The sequence below is a fragment of the Zophobas morio genome, unplaced genomic scaffold (genome assembly GCF_036711695.1).
Source record: "Zophobas morio isolate AGI-343-1 ecotype UQ-CSIRO unplaced genomic scaffold, CSIRO_AGI_Zmor_V1 ptg000012l, whole genome shotgun sequence".
NCBI classification, from domain to species: Eukaryota; Metazoa; Arthropoda; class Insecta; order Coleoptera; family Tenebrionidae; genus Zophobas; species Zophobas morio.
The window spans coordinates 17,389,212-17,412,295 of NW_026972117.1; the positions used below are offsets into that span (position 1 = coordinate 17,389,212).

The following is a 23,084-nucleotide window of genomic DNA, read 5'->3' on the forward strand; positions in this document are numbered from 1 at the left end:
GTCAAAATATTTACTTTTTTAAAAAAATCAGTATGCTTTTTGTTCGCTGAAATCTCTACTTTCTGATGGTGTAAAAGAAATTATACATTACTATGGCAAATTTTCACAGGAAATGCAAAAAACCGAAAAAACTCGAATTCAAAAATTTGTTTTTTAATTATTATGTAAAATTTGGAGCTATTTATTAAAATGTTAATTACCTACTCGAAAAACGTAAGATTCCATGATACATTGATAAATTAAAAAATTGCAAATCGAAATATACCAACATTTTCGATTGAAAATTACGGTGCTTTTTCGATATTAAATCAAAATAAGGGAAAAAAATAAATATTTTGAATCAAAAAAATTACAGTGAGTTTGGGACACAAATAGGTAACTTTTCACCAAAAGTCGTGCAAAAAAAAACTTTTTTGTGGGAGGTAAAAATAAAAAACCAAAAACTCGGTTATTTGCATTTTGCGCACAAATTTTGAGGTTATATAAATACAAAAGTTGTAGATCTTTTTATTACTTTGCTATTTAACTTTTTGCGATAGGACTTGTAGTTTTGCCGGAAATCGTCATAAACCGTTGTCTACTCTTAAAAGCTCACCCTCTTCCCCTTCCCGACCTCAGATCGCCCGTAAATTATTTTTCCTTTTATTTTTGTTGTATTTTCTTCCTTTTCCAATGGATATCATCCTGTTCTAAATTTTTTTGTTCTCAAAAATTATTATCGGCCCTGGCCTAGATGTTGAAGGTTGGAGACTACTAGTATTCCCAATAATAAGCAAAAATCGAATAATTTGGGCAGCAGAAAGTGAGCCGAAGTATAAGTATAATTGCGTTCCACAGCTCTTTGATCTTATCCTTATTACACCTGCGTCAAAAGATTTTCTAAATTTTATGCATTACTTTGTTACCATTCAGCATATTTTTTATCCACTTACGTTTGAGAAAAAGAGATTATTTTGCAAGAAGCATGAGAGGTTTAAAGACAGAATCAATAAGTCAGTGAGGTTGCTCGATAAAGCTAAAACTTCACTTTTTACCAAGCTTTAACAATATGGACCTTATCATAACAAAAACCCTAATAAAACAGCCTTTTTAGTTTAAATGGGAAACATGTAAAAGTAAACAAGTGTAACGAAAATTGCTTAGCCCACGCCCAATGTACATATTTCTTACAACAGGTTTCTAAAAATCAATAAAGTGGTAAATTGTGAAAGAAATTTAATTTAGTAACTTTAATGGTTCAGTAGTTAGTTAAAACAGGCTTCTAGTTTGAAAGCCGGAAAATCATTACATCCGAATGTAGAAAATGTACATAAATGAAACGTAAATCTTACGTGAGTAATGACCTGACCGTGTCTGTTCACTTTACTCATACTTTTACATTAATTGAAGCAATTGATCTATGTCTAAACTACGAAACCACACATCAAAATCGATCGTTCAAAAGTTCAGTGACATTTAAAGCGTTTTCGCTTTAGTGAAAACAAACATACTGCCACAAAGACCTCCCTCGCTAACAAAATACAGAGAATAAAATAAAGTGTTATAATAAATTCAATTTACGCAGAGTCGTTATTCTATATTAAGTTTCCCGTGCTTATCTTGAAAGCCTGCTCTTGTAATGACTTAATTTAACTTATTTCGCGTTTTCTTCGAAACAAAAATTATATGAACTCAATAAAAAGACAGTTTGCCTTATTGCCAATTTTTCCAGCCCACAACCGAAGTCAGTCGTTCACCCTTTCCGGCAATTCGAACAACGCCGTTCAAGCGATGGTGGGTAGCACAGGGTCGTCGAATTTCTGCCAGGCGGACTACCTCATTATACCGATGGCCACGAATGTGGGCAGATCCATCACAGGACCTTCTGCCAACGTAGACAGGATCTGTGGAGGAGTTTTAAGCGCTGACGTCACGCTACAACCAACGACGGTCAGAAGTAAGTTTAGAAATATGTTTCGATTTATTATTATTATTAGAAAATCTTAATTTTAAAAAACCTGCATCGATTCTGACCCGGGTTTTTTATTAAACACTTGCTAAAACATAGGAGAGGAGAGAGTGTTTCGTTTTGAAATTCAGTATAGGACAGCTCGCTTCGCTCGCTTATAATTCATTAAATTCTTTAAATCACGAAAATTATACTCGTACGTATAAAAGGAAATCTAATGCAAGTTTAAATTATGAAATTAAACATCAACCCCTTGAATTAACTTTTTTTCGTGCTATAACCACTTGAAAGTTTCTAAAATATGAAGTGTTTCCTTTTAATGATCGTTTAATATGTGTTGAAAATGGTGGATGCGCCGGGATAAAAAATTGGTATAAATCCCGCCTGAAAAGTTGTTAACACGGTTTGAATATTTTTACGAAGCGTAAAAATGTTAAATAGCCTTTAATACCTACCTTTGGTGTAAAACAAAACATCGGCTTAATTTTATTATAAAATTTTAATATGTTAAGAGCGTTGGAAGCGGTAAAACCCTATTAGATTTTATTAAATCTATTTATACATATCCGTTCGCTGTTACTTTAGCAGGAAACAAATTAATTCTCAGCGTTGTTTATAAGCAAAAAAGCGTTACAGGAAAATTTCAAGCACTTAAGTAAAGGTGTTTTTAGGTGCCGACTATTCTAGACTCCGTTTGATTTGTAATTAGTTTATCTAGCAATCAATTGCCAATGCTTGTTTTACTCCACATATGCTATAAATAATTCTCTTAGTTCATTCTGTATTCATTAAGTCTCGGTTACTAGTTTATTAAGAAAACGTGCTTAAATTTATTTTCCTTTTATCACAATATTTGTTTTTATACTGTCTTAGAGTCTAAAGATGTAAATTTAACTTGTGCCTACGTGGTTGTTCTTGTTGACAAAGTCTGGATCGCAGTAAATAATTCCGCAGCTACGTTAATGCTTTTACTTAAAATTTATTTGAGCGACATTTGTATAAGGTTGAAGTTCACTGAACATGACAGCGCACATATGAATAAAAGACCCTCTAGTGCGAAATCCAGCTGGCTTCGAATAAATCATGCCAATTCATATGTTATTATTTTTACTTTTAACTTAAATTAGGTAGCTAGAAATCAGTTAATTTAATTCTATTGTTGTGATAATACTATTACACAGCTCAACAAAAAATCATTTCCAAAAAAACAACAAGATAAATACACAAAGTGTGTTATTATCCACAGTATGTACTAGATGTTTCATATTTTGTTTAAAGATAATTATTACAAAATCGATATGCAATGTGGGACAAATTTAGTTCAGTACTATAAAAGATTAGCGTTAGAAATATTGTATAGATAAAAATAAATTATCAGAACGGGAAATTTTTGTATGTAATTTTCTGTACAAACTGCATTTTTTATTACCAACGGTTATATAACTTGTTCAGAATTAGAACACTCAGATTATAATAGTAATAGTGGTGTAAAATACTACTAAATTGTTTTAGTATCACATTTTTACATCAAAAGCTCTATTTTTTAACATATTTCGCAGAATAGGTTAAGTGTTAGAGGTATAACAACTACCACTTATTCCTATTTAGTATTTTAAATCAGACGAGCCGTAATGGATAGTTGATGTTATGGTATTGTTTTTACATTAACTACATTCTGCGTTTAGTTTTCCACAATGCTTACTAAACTGTCTGATAACACATTTGTTTATTGATTATCCTAAAAAAGCTTAGTGAAATTAGTGTAATTTTTCATACAAAAAAAAATATAGTCTAGTAGGATGAAGAAATGCTTGAATTTGTTTCTATTTTACATATACACGATGACTTAAAAAAATTTCGTAATAACATTACGATTAGTGTTCCATTGTAAGTCCTAATATAAAAAAAAGTAAATGCATCTAATAGCGATGTACATCGGGCCTAATCTTTTTGAATTGTATACAGAAGATGTGTAAAAAATACACATCAATTGATAAATAATATAATTACTTATCAAAATTTCCAAAATTTTGACAATAAAGCACATTATGATTAGTCTTACATTGTCCATGTCACAATTAGTACATTTATCACCTGTAACCTAAAATTCTATTCTGTTCAACTTTCTGCTGAGAAGCTTGAAAAAAAGCGTCGTTTAAGCTAAAATAAGGAAAAATTGAATAGTTGGTGATTATAAAGTGGAAATGCTCGTACCAACTGCATACAGTGAAAAAACAATATACAGGATGACTCAGTAAGCAGCCGTTCCTCGATATATCATTAATTATTAGAAACAGAAAAAAAGAGCTCGAGGCTAAAGTTCTGCAGTTCTTTGAGGACCATATACCAAAATTATTTTCAACTATACAAGATCTTTTGTTTTTAAGGCGTAACACACAACAAAGTTTTTTCACATGGAATATCTCTATGTATGTTGGTTTTATAATTTTATATAGTTTATTTTCGGAATTTCGATACGACGTCATCAAGTTAATTACAGTTTTCTTGAAATGTTTCGGCAATAAAAGGGGTCACAACAAAATCGCAAAAGAGTTATCTTTTAAATCTGGGTTACAATGTTTTGTGCGGGAATAAATATCGATACATTAGATTTCTCAAATAGAACAACTGATATTGTATTAGTGCATTTTAATGTTCTTTTTTTTGTTAACTATTTTCTATATTTTAAATTAATTTTTCGTAAACACTGTGTTTTAGAATTTTATTTAATTCATAATAAAGAGTGTACCTCTGTTTTATCCTCTACAAATTATTACAACAACAAGTCTTGAACATAATGTTATTGCGATTTTTTTGTTAACTCTTGCTTTGTTAGAAACATTAAAAAAATTGGAATGACGTGGCACTTCGCAATAAAATGTCAAAAATAAACTACAGTTATAAAGTCTGGGAAAAACCTAATAACATAATGTAAAAATATATAGGCTATTCTATTAAAAAAAAAAAAACAAATTGTGTTCTTTTAAAAAAAAAAACTCACTCTGTACAGTCGAAAGTAATTTAAATTAATGCTACTCAAAAAACAGTACAATAACATATATATAAAAGTCTACAGCTTTGGCTTGAAAATTAGAAATGAAAAAAAAAGCTGAACAAAAGCATGAAATCCGCCTAAAAGTTTCATTATTAACTTATTAAAAAGCACTGGTTTTAAAATATGGAGAAACAGAAAAAACGAATTTCTTTATTACCTACGGGTTGTCTTTGTTTATATATTTTACTATAATTTTTTAATTATTTGAAGAGATAGAAGTCAGGAATTTAGAATGATTAACACGCAGGTTGTTTTCGACTCATTTGGCTTAATGTTAAAAAAAATAGTATGATCTTAGGGTATCTATTGGGCTCTAATGTCTCAATTATTTTAAAAAATAGAAGCAAGAAATTTGGTTGGTAAATTAACACTAAAAGAACGGTACAAAACTAATATGGTTTTAGAGTTGTTTTTCTAGAGATAACATCTGTAAATTAAATGTGTCAAAGGGTTTTTATTTCAAATATTTCAAACCTACTAATTTTTGCACGTTTGACTTTCAAATTAAATATTGTGAAAATATTGCTGTGTCACCATAAATTGAGGATTTTTAAGTAAATTTTTCAATAGTGAAATATTCTAATACCCCCCCCCCCCCCCCGGGCAAATTTCGACCTCTTTTATGTCACTTCCGGTCTCCTTTCTTCGATAATTCGAACTGTTTTACCTAAAATTGAAATATCGCAATTTTTAGAATTAAAAAAAAAATACTTTCCAAGCGAATATGCGAATATTTCTAAAATATTGCTTCGTCGAGATGTATATCCCAAATTTTTTTGAGGATTTTTGGACAACTAAATTTCCAAACCACGCCTTTAATGCAAATTTCGACCAATTTTTGACCATTTTCCAAATTAACTAAATAAATTTTCTTGTAAATTTCGGGCTCGAGAAGTCACTTCCTGCCTCGTTTCTTCGATAATTCGAACAGTTTTTCCTGAAATTAAAATATCGTAATTTTTAGAATTTAAAAAAAAATGACTTTCTAACCGAATATTTCTAAAATATTGCGCCGTCACCATAAACTTGGTATATTTTTGGATATATATCCCAGAACTTTTTGAAGATTTTTGGACGACTTTTTCAGAAGTAAAATTTTCCAGTACCACACCCTTATGCAAATTTGTTGGCCATTTTCCAAACTTAAATAAATACATTTTCTTGTATATTTCAGGCTCGAGAAGTCACTTCATGCCTCGTTTCTCCGATAACTGCAACAGTTTTCCCAAAGTGCCTCATTGAAATATCCCAATTTTTAGAATTTAAAAAAATTAGAATTTCCAACCGGATATTTAGAAAATACTGCTCCGTAACCATAAACGCGCTATATTTTGGAATGAGCACGTCGAAATTTGTATCAAAAAATTTTCAGGATTTTTAAACAACTTTTTCAAAAGCGCAATGTTCCAATACCGCACCCCGTGCAAATTTCGACCCATTTTTGACCATTTTAGAAACCTAACTAAAGGCATTTTTTGTAGATTTCGTACTCTAGAAGTCATTTCTAGCCTTGTTTCTTCCATAATCCGAACCGTTTTTCCATAATGTTTAATTGAAATGTGGCAATATTTAGAATTTTTTAAAAATCTGATTTTCATACCGAATATTTCGAAAATATTGCTGCGTGACAATAAACGCGTTCTATTTTTGGATTCAGTACGTCGACATCTACATCCCAGAATTTTTGAGGATTTTAGACAACTTTTTCAAAAGTGAAATTTTTCCTTATGGAAATTTCTACCATTTCGAAACTTCACTACTTAAATACATTTTCTTAAATAATTCCAACCGTTTTTCCACAATAGGCCAGTGAAATATCGCAATTTCAAAAAATTTAGAAAATAATCTCTTGGTGTTTTGGAACGGTTAATGTGAAAGATGTATCCTCAGAACAAGAACTTTGCGTAAAATTGCACTGAATTTCCAAAAAGCAGATTCAGTGGTAACAATGATTTAATAGTATTCTGGTGAAAGGATACTTACGTCTGACGAAGTTGTTGACTGTTAAAAATACTGCAACACTTAGTAAACACGCCCTACTTCATTTGGAATTAATGTTGCTGTCATTTCAGGAAAATCTAAAGGTACAACAAAACTAAAACTACACTGATTCTACACCGTGTTTATATTAGTGTACCATTTCAAAATTCAAATTTTTATCTTTCTAAACAACACACCCGGTATTTCAAATGATTTTTTTCATTACTAGTTATTCACAATGATTAATATTAATTTCATAGATCATTTGCCTAATAAAAATCGACAGACAGACAGACAGACAGACAGATAGCCGGAAACGGGAGACGTAATTTTTCGTATTCTCGGGGTCATGAAACGTGGAGAAAACATGAAAGTATTGATTCAGAAGAAAAACAATACAATCAATTCAATATAAAAAAAATCAGACAAAAATCCAAAGTAATAATTGGGAAGTAAATTAAAAAAAAAGCAGAACACATTAAAAAATATCAAAATATTAAACACAAGGGAAATAAGATGAACACGAAATAACATAGGTGAAAGCCACATTTCGAGAAACTAACTAAAACTGGCAAAATTAAAGAAAATGATAGAAAAATAATAGTAGGACGTCAAATTACAGACTACGAATAAAAAAATGCCATCTTTAAAATAATATTGGGCTAAGCACCAGGAAGGAATGATCAAATTTTTGGAGAAAAGTGGATAGAAAAATTGGTGGAATACTCTACAAAATAAAAAAAATCGTAGCAATAGCATAACAATAAAAAATTAGGAAGAACAATGGAACGAAGACTTAGGCAGTTGATACAAAGATCAACAGAAAGAACACGAAAAGGCAGGACTCTGAAGAGAAGATGCGTAAAAAATCAAGAGATCAAACGTCTAGAGGCATTTTAAAATGGCGATAAAAACTTTGTAAGAAAAAATACGAATAGATTGATGACGCTGTAAAAAAGGCAAAAAAATGAGAACATGCAAGATTGGAAAACGGAAAATACAAAGATAAAATCAAAACTGAGAAGTTTAGACAATCTTTGAACTGTAAGCCGGTAAATAGCAATAATGGAAAAAAGACAGCTGATATACCTATACAGTGCTCAACTTGGTAGTCATATATCAAAAAGTAGAAAAACATAGGATCAAGAAAGGAAAAAAAGGAAAAAGGAAGAAATAAAGAAGGAATCAATCGCCAAATGTAAAGTAAATTATAAAAAGGCTAATAGAAGAGGAATGTTCTGATAGTTTGCAGTGGCTTACCATATTCACTGTGAGATATTAGATTGAACCAAAAAGAGAAAAAATGTAGTGTAAAAATTTCAATAATTTTCAAGAACTAGGAATTGAAAAAAGGAAGTGTGTGGTAGCTAAAAAATCTGTAGCCGACTGAGATTGATCAATGTATAAACATGAAAAATATAAGTAAATTGCGCCCTCGCAGTGTACAGTGACCTGATTATTAAAAAAATAACACAAGTTAAAATTTACCCATATTATAAACCACATTACCTTTTTTAATTAAGCTAAAAGTTAAATTAAACTATAGTAATTATTACGTCAAACTCCCATTATTCAAAACCCGAAGCGAACGTCGTGAATGATGTATAGGTTAATTTAAAACAACTCCATTAATTTTTGTGGTACCGAAACCTAGAACCTGAAGCAATTACAACAATAACAACAACCCGGAAATACCATGTCACGTCGTGTCATAAACGTCTGTTATTAACTACTTCATTATTGACATCAAAGCATAAATCAATCGCTTTATACTGAAATAATTCCAGTTACCATGGAACCCATGATTTTCGTTTTTACACAAAGTGCATGTCTACACTAAACCCTTCATCATACACAAAACCCTTAAATAACACATTGCACTAATTAACGTAAAAGATGATAACTCAGGTGCTAACACAAACATTTGCTCATTACAGGTACCGTGAAGCCTTTCAGACTGTGGTTTCATACCGACAGCACCGAAGCACCCAACGACGTCGCCAACAAAGGATTTTGCTTAAATTACGTACAGCAGCCATGCACAAACAATCTGGCTTGAAATGCACACTGCTCCAGTTTATTCTCAGTAGTTAATTCGATGGGATAATCCCGGTTTCAGAGTTTACCGTAAAAAATTTAGTGTGTTTTAAAAATGGCGGACCATAACAATGGAGTTTTACGCTTTGGTTTTTAGGAGCATAATAAATTTTATATTGTAGTGAAAATTAATAGCACGCTGTTACGGCGAATGGCTGCTTAATGGCCGTCTTTTTTGTTGAGTAATTTTAAGATTAGTGTTAGGAGTGTGTTCTAGGGATTTATTTTATTTTAGTACAAATTAACGTTTATCATTTTATTGCACAGTAAAAATGATTTTTTAATTAATTAAAAAATCTCAGTCGAACAGGTGCATTTTTGTAAATATATTAAAGTGTGTACTTACCGTGTTATTTTTCTTTCTCCTAGCATGCTCCATCCTAAATTTAAAGGTAGAATGGTTAATAAAACGTCCAAATTATAATATACAAATCTCTCTTTATTAGTATTGTGTCTTAAGTAAACGTTTTAATACAAGAATCTGTCGTGTAACACTAAATAAATCCACACATTTTCTACAATCTTGGTCTTACCTGAGCTAATAATTACACTGAAGGAGACATCTTATTTTTCATGAAGTATGCCAATATATCAATAGGAAGTGGGAAAACAATAGTCGAGTTTCTTTCAGCTGAGATTGAATTTAGAGTCTGTAAAGTATACCTAACGTCAGTTTATGTTGTTAATTAAATGTTGTGACTCTACAGGATTAAATATTTTGGAAAACTTAAAGCAGAGGAAAATTTATAGTTAATTAGCATTAGTTGTATTAACAGCATAGCAACTAATTTCACATGCGTTTTTATACGTTGTCATCCTGTAGCTGCTACGACTTGGTATTAATCACGCACATTTTACATTAAAGGAAAAATTTACACAACAATAATAATTAAGGTAAGAGTTAATGATTATTACCAAGTGGAAAATTTGTTGTCAGTTAAAGCTCTACAAAGTAAAATCTGCGTAGCAATGTAAATGTTAACAAGTTACTAACTAACCTATAAAGTTGTAAGTTTATAATTGGAACTAACTAAATGCGTACTGATATTAAGCTACTGTAAAGATCTGATGATATATGAAGGCCTAACTTTCTTAATACAAATTTAACGAATTAGGTGTTTTTACCAATTCGTCCTTTTTATTATATCGTGAAAGGTTTTTCCACACAATTGTGATCATGTCGAACAAAATGCGTGATGAACATTTGACGTCCAACATAATGGAGAGACAATTATGTATTTGTATTGACTGTTGATGACGACGATGAAAGATAAAGTCATATTTGATGATTTCATTTTGTTTTCTTGTCGACCCACTATTTTACAATATCTACTATGAAATAAAAAATAAGTATCCAAGTATTTTTGGTGCTGCGGGGATAATTCCGTATTTGATTTTAAAACTTCCAGTTGCAATTGGTTATTGCTTATTAGTTCAAGTGTTTGACCACGTTTCTGAAGAATCAAAGAAAAATATTTTCAGTGATTTCAGACTCACAGTTCACTCAGAAAAAATAATTTCGATAATTTTCTAAAACTTAAATTGACTTTTTCTACCGCGCACGTTTTTTTTGGTTTTCTAATGGAGCTATTAAAGCACGCAAGTGACGTCACAGCAGTTCGTTAATAGTGGAAAGGCGTTCTTTAATAGATCTGGTGTAATTTAATGTCAGTGGCAAATGTCAAATTAAAATTTCCTGTATTTTCGGATATGTAAGGACTTCACTAACTTCTTCACAAGACATTTTAATCAATTTTAACTTTCAAAAACTCGAATTGATTCGAACTACAGTTGTTGTGAAAATTTGAACCTCAAATATTTCGTGGTAATTTCAATTACATTTTGCGAAAAAACGTGCGCGGTAGAAAAAATAGTATAAATAACTCGTTCATAAGGCCATTGTGACACCCATCCTTTATATAACTCGCGGCGTCGCCGCTCGTTCTATAAACTTTGATTCGTGCCTCAATATTTGCCCTATGAAACTCGTTCTTTGATATACTATTACTAAACAGTGGCTTTTAATGCCAAGACGCTACATTGTGTGGTACACTATATTTCAAGTTAATCAAATCAACTATAAGTTACGAGACGTCGAAATGACGCTGTTACCCTACTTTTCATAGCTCCCACATGTCTCTGTTTATATTTATTGGTAAAAGTAATAAAGTAGGTTATATCTTCAAGGAAATCGAATATGAGAAACTGTAAAAATTTATTGCTTCAAAATTAATTAAAATTAATACAAGTTGAAATTAAGGACAATAAAAAAAATAATTGAAAATAAATGTAAAAAATAGGTCGAAAGTTGTTTCGACAGAACTTCCCTCGCACCGAAAGTACAATGAAATATAACCAGCATTTTCGAGTTGAGTTTTTACTTCACACAATTTTGTGACGACCTCATCAACATTTTTGTAATGACACGTATATGAACTTGGATTGGTGCAGTGTAGTACTTACTAAGAAAAGACTGATTGTGGCAAATTACATACCCTCTAAGAAAATAGAGGGCGGGTGTATGAAAGCCTTAAAGTTAGCCCCGCCCACCCACCCGTTTCCTCATTTTTTTCTTCAGAAATAAGCAATAAATGTTTTAGTAAATAAGTGGTATAACAAAAAAAAATAGCACAGCCTACGTTCTATTAGTTCCCATTCCCACGTTACAAAAGAACATATAATTTACCCCGCCCACCCGCCTCCATTTCAGTGATGCGTTTCGTCTACTCCGAATGAAAGGTGGGATCTCAACTGAAGAGAGATAAAATCGTTAGAATGAGAACAGGGTGTGTGAGCGGGGCTAGTAACTGCTAAGATAGACGGATTTTGACAAATGACATACCCTCTTTGAGGCACCTGCTTAAGCAAATCTAAAAAATATGAATGCAATGATAAACCTCAAGTAGAAACTCATCACGTTTTGCACATTGTGGGTAGAAATTATTCGGCAAAATTTGTGAAATGACGTCATTAATTTTTTGGGGAATAAACAGGTATATTTTGATTAACAATTTACCATGCATACAATAACTTTAAAACATCTCCAAGATTTCAACGCATTCGGTTTTGCAGATTCAAAATTAAATTGCAAAATGTTGTTTAATAATTTTGACTTATTTTTCCAAAAATCTGGACGTTTCCGGTAAAAATTCAACACGGCGTGATAAACTACATGTATAGTTACTTTATATTATGTAAAACCCATTTACTATGTACAATTTTGAAGTGACGTCATCACATTATTATTATTTTGCAATTCTTGATTTATTCAATAAAATAAATTGACTGATTCCTTAATATTTTTGAGTGACCTGTATAAGCAAATCTAAAATGAAGTTCTTAATTTGATCAATAAAAAATTGGTCGAAGGCTATAAGTATAATCCAACAAATCCAGCTCTTTAAAACAAATATATAATAACATAAATAACACCCGTTGTCCTTCAGCACTAGATAATAGCAATCTGAACCTCAAGTGTTTATTTATGTTTATGCATCGAAAGAATGGCACGTAGAAATTTGTTTGATTTGAATGAGTTTGTCTTCCACAACAGGACTAACATCTACGTGATATTTTTAACAATGCACACAAAATTTGACGACAAACGGTACAGAAGTTTCGGAGATTACGTGTCTAATCGAAATTGATACAGGCAGACAGACAGACGGAAACGGGAGACTACTTTTTTCGTATTGTAGAGGTCATGAAACGTCGAGAAAATATAAAAGTGGTCATTCGTCAGATGGACTCGATTACTATACTTCCTTAGCTTACGCTCGGGAAGTAAAAATATATAACTGAAAATAAATCTAAAAAAGAAACTAAAGTAGTGCTCAAAACCTAAATGTGCCATGTAAAAAATACAATTTTTTGTGCTATAATATATTTTATTGCATTTTTCGTTAATATACACATTCAATCAATAAAATTAGTACAGACAAATTCCTTGGCATTTCCGTTTCAGTCACGGTACTTTTTAATAACCATAGAAAACAAAACTCCTCGTATTGACATACAACGAACTTTTTGTTTTCCACGACTAACCATGAGCTTAAATTCACATGAGAAATTAACAATTAGATCGTATATTTTGAAAGCGTAGTCTCGATGTACCCAAATAATTTTGGTCTTTTGTGTAAGACAAAAACTATGCGTGCATTTGAAATGACATACGATCAAAGAAATTTGGAATTGGGGGCAGCCATGGAGCAAGCGACATGTGTCGTAATTAGGTAATAACAGATCTCGCTTGTTGCACGGCTGAAAGACATACGTTATGATAAGGTACATATGCATTTATTGTTTAGACAACACTGGATATTTAATGGCTTATTTAAGCACAGCCTCGTTTTAAGTAACTGATTACGGGGAAGTTAAAATTATTTTAAAAACCACCCTGTAGATCCAATATTGTGTTTCTAAAGTTGGCACTAAGTTTGGCAAAATATGTTTCTAATGGAGTGTTTATTTTATAAATTTAATTACCGAAAGACACTAAAAATGCATTTAACTGGTAGCCATGCACTAATAATTTTATACTGCCTTAGAAGCTTTACCAAATATAATACAGACTATAGAAGATTACATTCTAATAACATTTTATAATTTCTTGTTTTAGTTAAATTTTGTCAGTTTTTTCATTTCACGTTTGACCTGAATGTTGAAGTTTTAGTTAACGTGAATTTTGTACTAGAAAAGCGTGAGTATTTTATAAAAATATAAAAACTAGTAGAAAACCAAGTCAGTATTATTATTTTGATTTAATACGTGATTTATCCGTAATTTTTAAGTCTAGGGTGTGGTCACATCAAAAATCTATCGTCCTAACATGCAAAATACGTTTGTACCTAAACGTCAATATAGTGTACACGGTGATACATCTCTACTGAAAAAAAGTTGGAAAGTCATTCGTTTAAAGGACACCTTTGGTGCAAGGACACATATTATGGATTTAAAAACAATTATTTAGACACGTATTTGGTTATCGTCATCCATCGCTTCTTGACACTTCATGAAGTACGACAGAATGTCGAGCGGTAGTGGAAACACGATAGTCGAATTCTTTCCAGTCGATATTGAGCTCAAAGTCTAACAGAAACTATAGTTGTAAAATTCGTTTCTCGACACAGAAGCTAGACTATAGTGGGTAACTGACAAGGAAGATTATACACTATAAAGTTCGAAACCCTGAACCTGTGTTTGTGCGTAAAAAATCATAACAATAGCAAAATATTAAATAGAACTTTATTTGACCATCAGTAACTTTATACAGTACATTTTTACAATGAAGAACATCAAGAACAACAACAATATCTTATAGTACAACTATGTTGAAAAATGTGCCCGAAAACGTGATCTTTTTAAAAACTTACTTCGGTGTAAAAGAGTATCTGCGAAAAATGACTCGTCCCTCGATGTATCTAGAGAACAAGATCGTTAAACTCCCTTTCTTACCCTCTTTACGAAGAGGAGGCCTCTTGAGCTTTCAAGAAGTACGTCAACATATCAATAGGGAGCGGAAACACAATAGTCGAGTTCTTCTCGGCAGAGATTGTGTTTAGAGTCTGTAAAGCATTACGTGTTGATTCCGGTTCAACGTGACTTACTTAAACTAAACGTGTGACAGTGTGTCAAAAGGTCAAAAGCAAACAGATATGCTCGGTTCAAGTTTTGTTTATTGTATGAGTCAGTACAGTGAGTCAGTAGAAAACTGTGTTCGAAATACAGGCAGTAGTGAAGGTGGCTCCGAAACAAATTTTACTAAAACACACTGTATGGTCGGTGGTTTTTGTCTACACTGGACACATCGACTATTTACACTGATCTAGAAGCCGATGACATGAATGACAGCAAAAAATATTATATACAGTACATAGAAATGTATGCTGGATTATATGGGTTACTTTTTATATACAGAGTGATTCAATTTTTTAAATTGTGCATATAAAAGGGTGTTAACCCATATAATTTTTAGTTATTTAGTTTTAGGATAAGTGAAAGTGTTTAGTACTAAGTAGGCTAACTATTGTAGATATAGCCCTTGTCTTAATTATAACACAGAATACTTGATGGCTTTGTGCACAGCCTATTTTATAGAGAGGAATTATAGATTTGTGTTTAGTTAAAAATGATCACCCTGTAGTCCCAATACTGATTGGAAAATTTATAATACGTTGGCACACAACTAGATTTACAACAACTGACTATAGGCCCATTTAAATAGTATATGTAGTACAACAACAAATTTGGAAGACTATACAGAGTGATCTGATAAGTCTATCAAACACATAACATTGATTAATTAATTTTATGGTTTTGTATTTAAACGGGGTGGACCCTTTTACCTTTAGAAAATTTTACAATCTGTTTTCTTATTTAAAATAAAATATCTTATAATTAACAACTAGACTAATAAAGTATAGCAGGAGTGATTCCATATATCTTAATATATCTATATATTTATTCTAAAATTCCAGTATAAATTCTTATCTTTATAAAACCGTTGGATAATCTTTCAACCTCCAATATCTTTATTGTAGCTATAGCAGCTAAAAAGTTGAGTCTTCCAAATCAATATTGCAAGATTATTGTATATTCTACGAGTATTTTTTTTTATTTGAGTAATTAAACCTACGATAAAATATTATTACAACCAACTTCAATTTTGATTCAATATGTTTTCCATGATATCTCAAAATTTGATATTGCCACTGGCAGATTTACTCTTAATTTCATATCTAAAGAGGTGATAAGTGATGACAACGACAGAAAATGAAATCTCTACTTAATTTAAATTTTTGTCATTATTGAGTTACTTATCACCACCCTATATATACGTTTGATGATATACTAAGTATTTCAGAATTTATTTTAAAATCAGGAGTGACTATATCCCTATGCCTAGAAGCCAAATTACCGATAGACATTTTGATTTTTGAAAAACTGTTATTTTCATCATTTTCAGAATTTAGTAAATTGATGCATCAGTTACTATGAACTATAAACACTGATAGTAATATTAGATAAAGCGCTGGTACTATGCTTATAACTCTTTTGTAGAAAAACCGACTGATACCGTGTACTACCGGACTTTTACACTTATGTAGCACATTTTACGCACATTGTGCGTCTAAACTACGACTCTATATTTAAACAAAGACATCTAACATTTAGTTGTTCATATAAATGTTGTCTTGAAAGATTCATAATTTTCTGATGAATGTCTATTAGAGCACCAAAAGTGAACTTACTAAGGCTCAACTGAGTGCTAAAAGGTTCAGTTGTTGGTTGTAAAACTTTGTTGGTAGTATATTTCGTAATCTCTTCACGTTGTAAACTACAGTTGTAAATGATAATCTTTGATTTGAATAAAGGTTGTAGAAGTGGAGTTCTCCTTAATGGAAAATTAATTAAATAGTGCTAGCACCTAGACACAAAAATCTTATTTATGTATACATCTGCCACAAAAAATCTACAATACTCCACACCTTACTACCAAAAGCACATATTTTTGAGAATTAAAAGCATAGTACTACCCCAATTTCGGCTCTAGTAATTAATCCTAAGTCCTATTTTTGAAAAAATATCTAGTCCGCCCAGCGTACTATATAATGTGGGCCAGACTATACATTCACCTATCATCTAACGTGCAAAACGTCAATTATTCCTATGATATTATCCAGAATAGTCGAAACGGTGACGTCGTACATGTAATACTGATACTGAAAGACGAGTGTACACAGTGCTTCAATATGAACGTAGAACCTAACCTCAGAACAAACAAAAACCGATTCCACACATATTATATAGGAAAGACACTAACGGCGACGAGGACACATATACTTTAAATAGGACATAAAATTTCGATGGCGTTGCGCTATTAAAGGACCACCAACGTCCTCAAAATCCTCGAATCCTTAAAAAGGACTCCGGATATCGACCCCTTTGCACTTGATGAAGTACGAAAGAATATCGATCGGCAGCGGAAAAACGATGGTCGAATTCTTCTCTGACGAAATCGTGTTCAACGTCTACAGAAGCAACCAGTCAGTTTACGACACGTTACACGGTGCTATAGCTATAGTGGGCCTCATACAAGGAAGATTATGTAATTGTTGCGACCTGATTTATCGCGAGCTTTACGAGGCTGAAATAAAACCGGATACGAGTTTCTCTTTTTCCATTTAAGCTAAACCCCAGAAAATATGGAATTGCTCTCTGAATAATATATGATGTGTCCACATTTTTCTCAGGCTTAAGGCTAACGGTAAGGCGCGATGAAATATGCAAGACACGGGCGGTTTTAATAAACTTGTCGATTGTTAGAACGTCGTTTGTTTTTGAGAAAATGGGATGAATATTTAAAGTTCTGACATGAAGGTGGAGCGCAAATTTGCATTCCAAAGTTAGTTTAGTCGAGTAGTTGATTTCGCGAAAAACTTACAACACCTGGGGGGAAACTGACGGGCTAAACTAGATAAAAGTGTAATGTGGTAATATCATTTTACTGTTTATGGCTCAAGGTGATTTAAATTCTGTTCAGCTACGAAACCGAGGAACATCCCACTCTCTCGCAAAAAGATGCTATTATTAATAATGTGTATGTGAAAGCACAGATTTCAGATTTATTAACGATTTTATTGTGAAAAATGGGGTTAACTCAAAATTAAAAAAAAAATAACACCACCAACAGGTTAATTTTATCGTTTATGTAGTTTCTAAGGAAGATAGTAACGAAAGATGGTACAACTCTTCTTCTTTTACGTCTTTTTTCTTGATGTAAAAATTGTTCCCTGTTCTTTACCAGTTGCTATATGCTTCTTATTTTTCTATTTCATGTCCATAATTTTCTTATTATGTTAGTTTCTCTATATTTTCATTTCGTTATTTCTATTATTTTATTTACTTGCTATTTTTCTTAGTATATTTGTTTTTTTGATTTGGTGCTCTTTATGAGATTTTATGGAACCATCTGTTCAACAATTTTTGTATTTTTCTATATTAGATTGTTATCAATTAGGACGCTTGAATATTTTTTCGATTTCCACATGTGAAAGTCCGTATTTCCCCACTTTTACTGTATTAGAAAATTCTAGTATCATTTAGATTTTATCCTTTGTATAAAAATATACAAATTTAAGATATCACAAAAGTTATTAAAAAATATATATATAGATAAATAAATAAATAAGACCGCCAATCAACCCTTTTCTATGTTGTTTTAGGTTATGTTAAAAAGACTTTAGCAAACAAAATTTGAAAAATTTCAGCAAAACAATTAAATTAATATAAATCACAAAATATAGTTTCGACCTTAGATAAAATATACACATTATGTCCCTAGATTGAGTTTATAAAAGGAGTTTTACTCCCCGAAGGTAAGTTGAGGAAGTATTGTAATGGAGTCCATGCCTAGAGTATGAAGGGAAACATCTCCCATTTCCGTCTGTCCGTCGTCTGTCGTTCTGTCTGTATGTATATGGTATATGTATACGTCTATCACCTGCGTCGATATTTAATGAACGCTGATTCTCAAAACTACTTACTAATCGCTGCCAAATGTTATATACCGGGTGTCTGGAAAATGCCGGATTAACTCTCACGGGCTCATATTTTACATTTTAAGCCTCTGTTAAATTAATGAAGTATTAAATATATAATTCATTTTCTATAAATCGGCCCCTGGTGTTTTATTTTTGGGATAAATTTAAAGGAATCTGATGTTTTATTGTTGGTTTGTATCGATGAGGCTGATACGTGTTTAAACTCTATATTAATCTTAATAATAAAGTTTTTTCATTATTATTAAGATTTTTATTGTTGGATGAACTGGAAAAATCTTTTGAGCTTTTAGAGTTTTACTTTTTAGGAATCTGAAAAAGTCTTAAGTGCCGCAGTGTTTGGGTACCCATGTGTATTATTTTGGGAACCCATGCAGATTTTTTTTGTAAATTATTTATAACGATTTTGGGGGACTTTGGTGTTACAATTTTGGAAATTTCTGTCCTGACCTATTTTTGAGACCCAGTTTTTTTTTTTAATTTAAAACAATCTTGGGATTGTAATTGTTCTTGTTTGGAAAGAATCTGAAAGTGCTTTGGAGCCTCTAGTGTCTTTACTTATAATAATTTAATTAAATTTCTTTCAGGAGACGCCATTTGCTAAAATCAGTTTTATCTTAGCAGACTAGCCCCACCCACCGGCCCTCTCTTTTCTTAGAGGGTATTTCATTTGCCAAAATCACATACTCATACGTACATAACGTACGGAAGAGTTAGTCTGCCATTTTCCAGACACCCGGTATATTTTAGGAATATCATGTAGATGATAAAACGCTGACCAAAATTTGTCTAATCATTCCCCCTACTCGTAATAATACCACCTCAAAATTTTGTATTATAAATTTTATCTAAATTTCAAAAAAATACTTACTTGTACATTGGTGGTTTATAAATCCGCCTTTATTTTTCAACTTAATCATCCCAATTTTTTAAATGCCGTGCTCTGTACATTGTGAACGCCGTACTTTATAAATGTTAAACGTAGTCTTCTTCAAATTAACACTCCACAGATATTTAATTGCAAGTTATACGCTATCATTAAATAAAACCATAAAATCAAATTTTTATAATTTTTACAAAACGCTAAATTCTTTGGACTGTACTCCAAAAGCGAAAGACGTTCTGTGTAAGTAAGTTTTTTATTTGTTATTTTACAAAAAAAAAGTCAAAGGAATAAAATTTTTTAAAACAACTATTTCACCTAAACTTTTAAATACTGTTTTCTTTTAATAAATTATTCTATTTATTAATGTTTGTTACGTATTTTAGCACATGTAGTTTTATTCCTTTATTTTTACTTTTTTACAAAATAAAAAATTTGGTTCCTCTTGTAAACTCAATCCAGGGAGACACTGTATATATATTTTTTTAACATTCTATTATTTGTAATTAATATGATTCGTGAAAGAAATGTAAGAGTCATGGGCCAACTAGAGCAGAAATTAAAAAAATTACCCGATGTATGAGTTATCTAAGTATTGTTAAGTAAGATACTTTTACAAATTGATTTTCTCTTCTGTAACCATTCTAACAGCATTTCTGAACGTTGTACTTAATTAATAAATTGCTCAACTACTTCTAGGTTTTGTTCAAAATTTTCATATTTATTATTTTTTAATGATTTTATATAAAATCTGTATTTGTAAATCGTTGTATGCTTCTTTAATTATATTATGATTCACTTCTCATTAATGATTTCCTTCAATATTTTAAGGAATCTATTGAGCAGCCTAAAGCCATATTTGTAAGATTTATTATTAATTTCGTTTATACTTGCGGATTTCATGTTTCGCAGCTCCTTTGTTCCTTCCTGTATTAAATAATTGATGTTTTGTGCACTGTTGTTTCCTTATTCTTGTTCACTTCCCTAGTCGTCTTGAAACAAATAAGTAACAAAATTGGTCCAACTAGTTATTTCTTGTGTTTATTTTTTTATTTCAAAATGTAATCCAAATTTGTACTGACACTCGTTCTTATTATTTTCTTATCATTGCACTTAGCAGATCTTTTTGATGATGCTGCTGAAATTATTTCCTGTTTGTGCCAGCCGTTCCATTTCTTAAAAAACGAGGCCATATTTTGCTTTACTTTCATTAATTTTACCAAAATTTTACGTTTCATCTGCAGCATTTTTGACATTCTGGCAAACCCAATTTTTCTCTTTAACTGGTATCGTCCATTAATAATAATCACTCTCAAAGTAATTAACACGCAATCAACTTAAATATATTCTTAGTCTTTTTAGTTACTTTTAGTTTACTTAAAAATTGTTTTGAAAGTTGTAAGTTTCTACATTCCTATGAATGCACAAATCGATGATCATCCCCGCAACACCGATTTTCTATTAACTAAATACTCGACACGTTTTGACAAATAATCTGTCGTCCTCACAAACTGAACTAAAACAGGTAAAATAGACTGATCGGCAAAAAAACCGACCACTCTGAAAAATTTCGCAAAACCACTTTAAAAATTATTAATTTACTAGTGATACATGATGTACAAATTAGCAAAAAAAAGAAGACAAATAAACGCAGAATTAAATTTAATTTAACAAAATAACAGAAACAGACCAAGTACGATATTTTTTTAAATAGAAACTGTTCTTGTAAACAGTGTTTTTCGTCATTCGATTATAAGTTGGGCAATTAATAAACGTTTTCACGCAAAGCAATTCCATTAACCCTTACAGACGTCTCTCAAATTGTCGCTCTGTTTCTGTTATTTTGTTAAATTAAATTTAATTCTGCGTTTATTTGTCTTCTTTTTTTTTTGCTAATTTATACATCATGTGTCAATACTGAATGGTTCTTGAATAAAATAACGATCACTAGTTTTGCGAAATTTTTCAGGGTGGCCGGTTTTTTTGCCGGTCAGTGTAATATTTAAGTGTTGCGAAAACCATAAGATGTTGTCGTTAGTACCACACGCTGAATGATCCATTTGACATTTTTACTATTATTAAAATTTGGTCAAGGCAATTATTCATTTTCAAAGAAGTTTCGGGTTTTTTGTTCACCCTTTAGTTCCGATTCGTTTTGTTCCCGTTTCGTCTCTAGCTTGACTCGTTTCTGAACAGTTTTCCTCTCGACAGTTTTATCCACAATAGTTTACGGAATAAATATTGCGCCAGATAGGAAATCTATCACTCGAGCTAAATTATTGGTTGCCTATTTATCAAGCAGAAACAGCGTAAGAAGTTTACATGGATGAAAATGGGGGAAATTCACCAAATTTCAAAGCTTGACTTTTTTTTTTACACAGTTTTAGTAATTATTATGTATTACACAAGATACTTAATTAAAATAAAAACTGAAAATTATGCATTGGATAACTATTATTTCATTATTTCATTACTGAATTACCAAAAAAGTGTACTTTTAATATTTTCGAGCTCACTTTTTTAGAAGTCCGATTTCGGAAACAAAATGTGGTGAACAAAACCATCAAAACGATAGTCGAAAACCAAACATGGCCGTGAATTTGCGATAATTTTATAGCCTATGATTTTTCTGATTTGTGATCTAGTTTTCGCTGCCCATTAAGTCACCAAATTACGTAGATCGTCCCTTACGACAATCTTGTGGCTTAACATAGTAAATTGTGCTTCGTTTTCATTTTCACAAATATGTTTCGTTTATTGTTGTGAATGAGTATTTCAAGAACTTAAACCACCTTGGTTATGAAAACAATGATTTATTTTATCTTGTTTAATCAAACAACGAATTATGTAAATTCGCAAAATGTGAGAGTGTGGAGTACAAAAAACCTCATTATTTTGAAGAAACACCATTATACTAACACAAAATTAGTGCAGCATGATGGCGCAACAGCTCATCCACCTCAAACAATTTTGAATTTTCTAAGGGAATTTTATGATCGTTTAATTAGCTCCACACACACACACACCCACATCTACCCACCTCGATCACCTGATTTGACACCTTTAGATTATTTTTTTACCAACTTTAAAAACCATTATTTTTAAAGAAACACTAAAAGTCTTAAAAGTGAGAATCATACAAGAGTAGTCGAGTAGTTGAGAATAAGAAATGTCGAGTCAATTTGTGTATCGAAACTTTCAAGCAATTGTTCTAAATTCAATTAAATATATTACGCATCAGAAATAAATCATTTTAAATCCAGCCAGGGTTCAATTTTTGTGAACATGGCATTATCTAGCTTTCTAATTCTTTCAAATCCTTGGGTAACTAAATCACAAATCAAAAAAATCACCCGGTATAAACCGCATATACTTTAGTTAAATGTAACTGCTATGCCATAAAAAATCTTTGTATACATTTTTTACTTGATAAATTGTAATAACTGTAATTTAAAATACAAAACACAGCACAAAATAAAGTAAAAAATGAGCTGTCACACTTATAACAATCATTGTTGGACATTAACGTTCCAATCGCTATCAGTGAATTGATGATAATGA

At 31.3% G+C, this 23,084-nt stretch overlaps 2 protein-coding genes across 8 annotated transcripts in view; one reads left to right on the plus strand and one right to left on the minus strand.

Moving 5' to 3' along the window:
- The window catches only part of LOC135128394 (uncharacterized), a 37,690-nt gene extending 28,397 nt beyond the window's left edge, over nucleotides 1–9,293 (plus strand). Inside the window, exons 7-8 of the mRNA XM_064055305.1 lie at nucleotides 1,712–1,936; nucleotides 8,921–9,293. Of these exons, the coding sequence (XP_063911375.1) occupies nucleotides 1,712–1,936; nucleotides 8,921–9,042 (347 nt within the window). The 3' untranslated portion in view covers nucleotides 9,043–9,293. The remainder of the gene's footprint in view (nucleotides 1–1,711; nucleotides 1,937–8,920) is intronic.
- A 205-nt stretch (nucleotides 9,294–9,498) lies between these two features.
- The window catches only part of LOC135127922 (uncharacterized protein), a 187,137-nt gene continuing 173,551 nt past the window's right edge, over nucleotides 9,499–23,084 (minus strand). For 5 of the 7 annotated variants that reach the window (XM_064054619.1, XM_064054622.1, XM_064054623.1 and 2 more), the window contains one exon: nucleotides 14,651–17,110. In XM_064054619.1, the coding sequence (XP_063910689.1) occupies nucleotides 16,997–17,110 (114 nt within the window). In that variant the 3' untranslated portion in view covers nucleotides 14,651–16,996. The other 2 variants (XM_064054620.1, XM_064054621.1) reach the window with 2 other exon arrangements.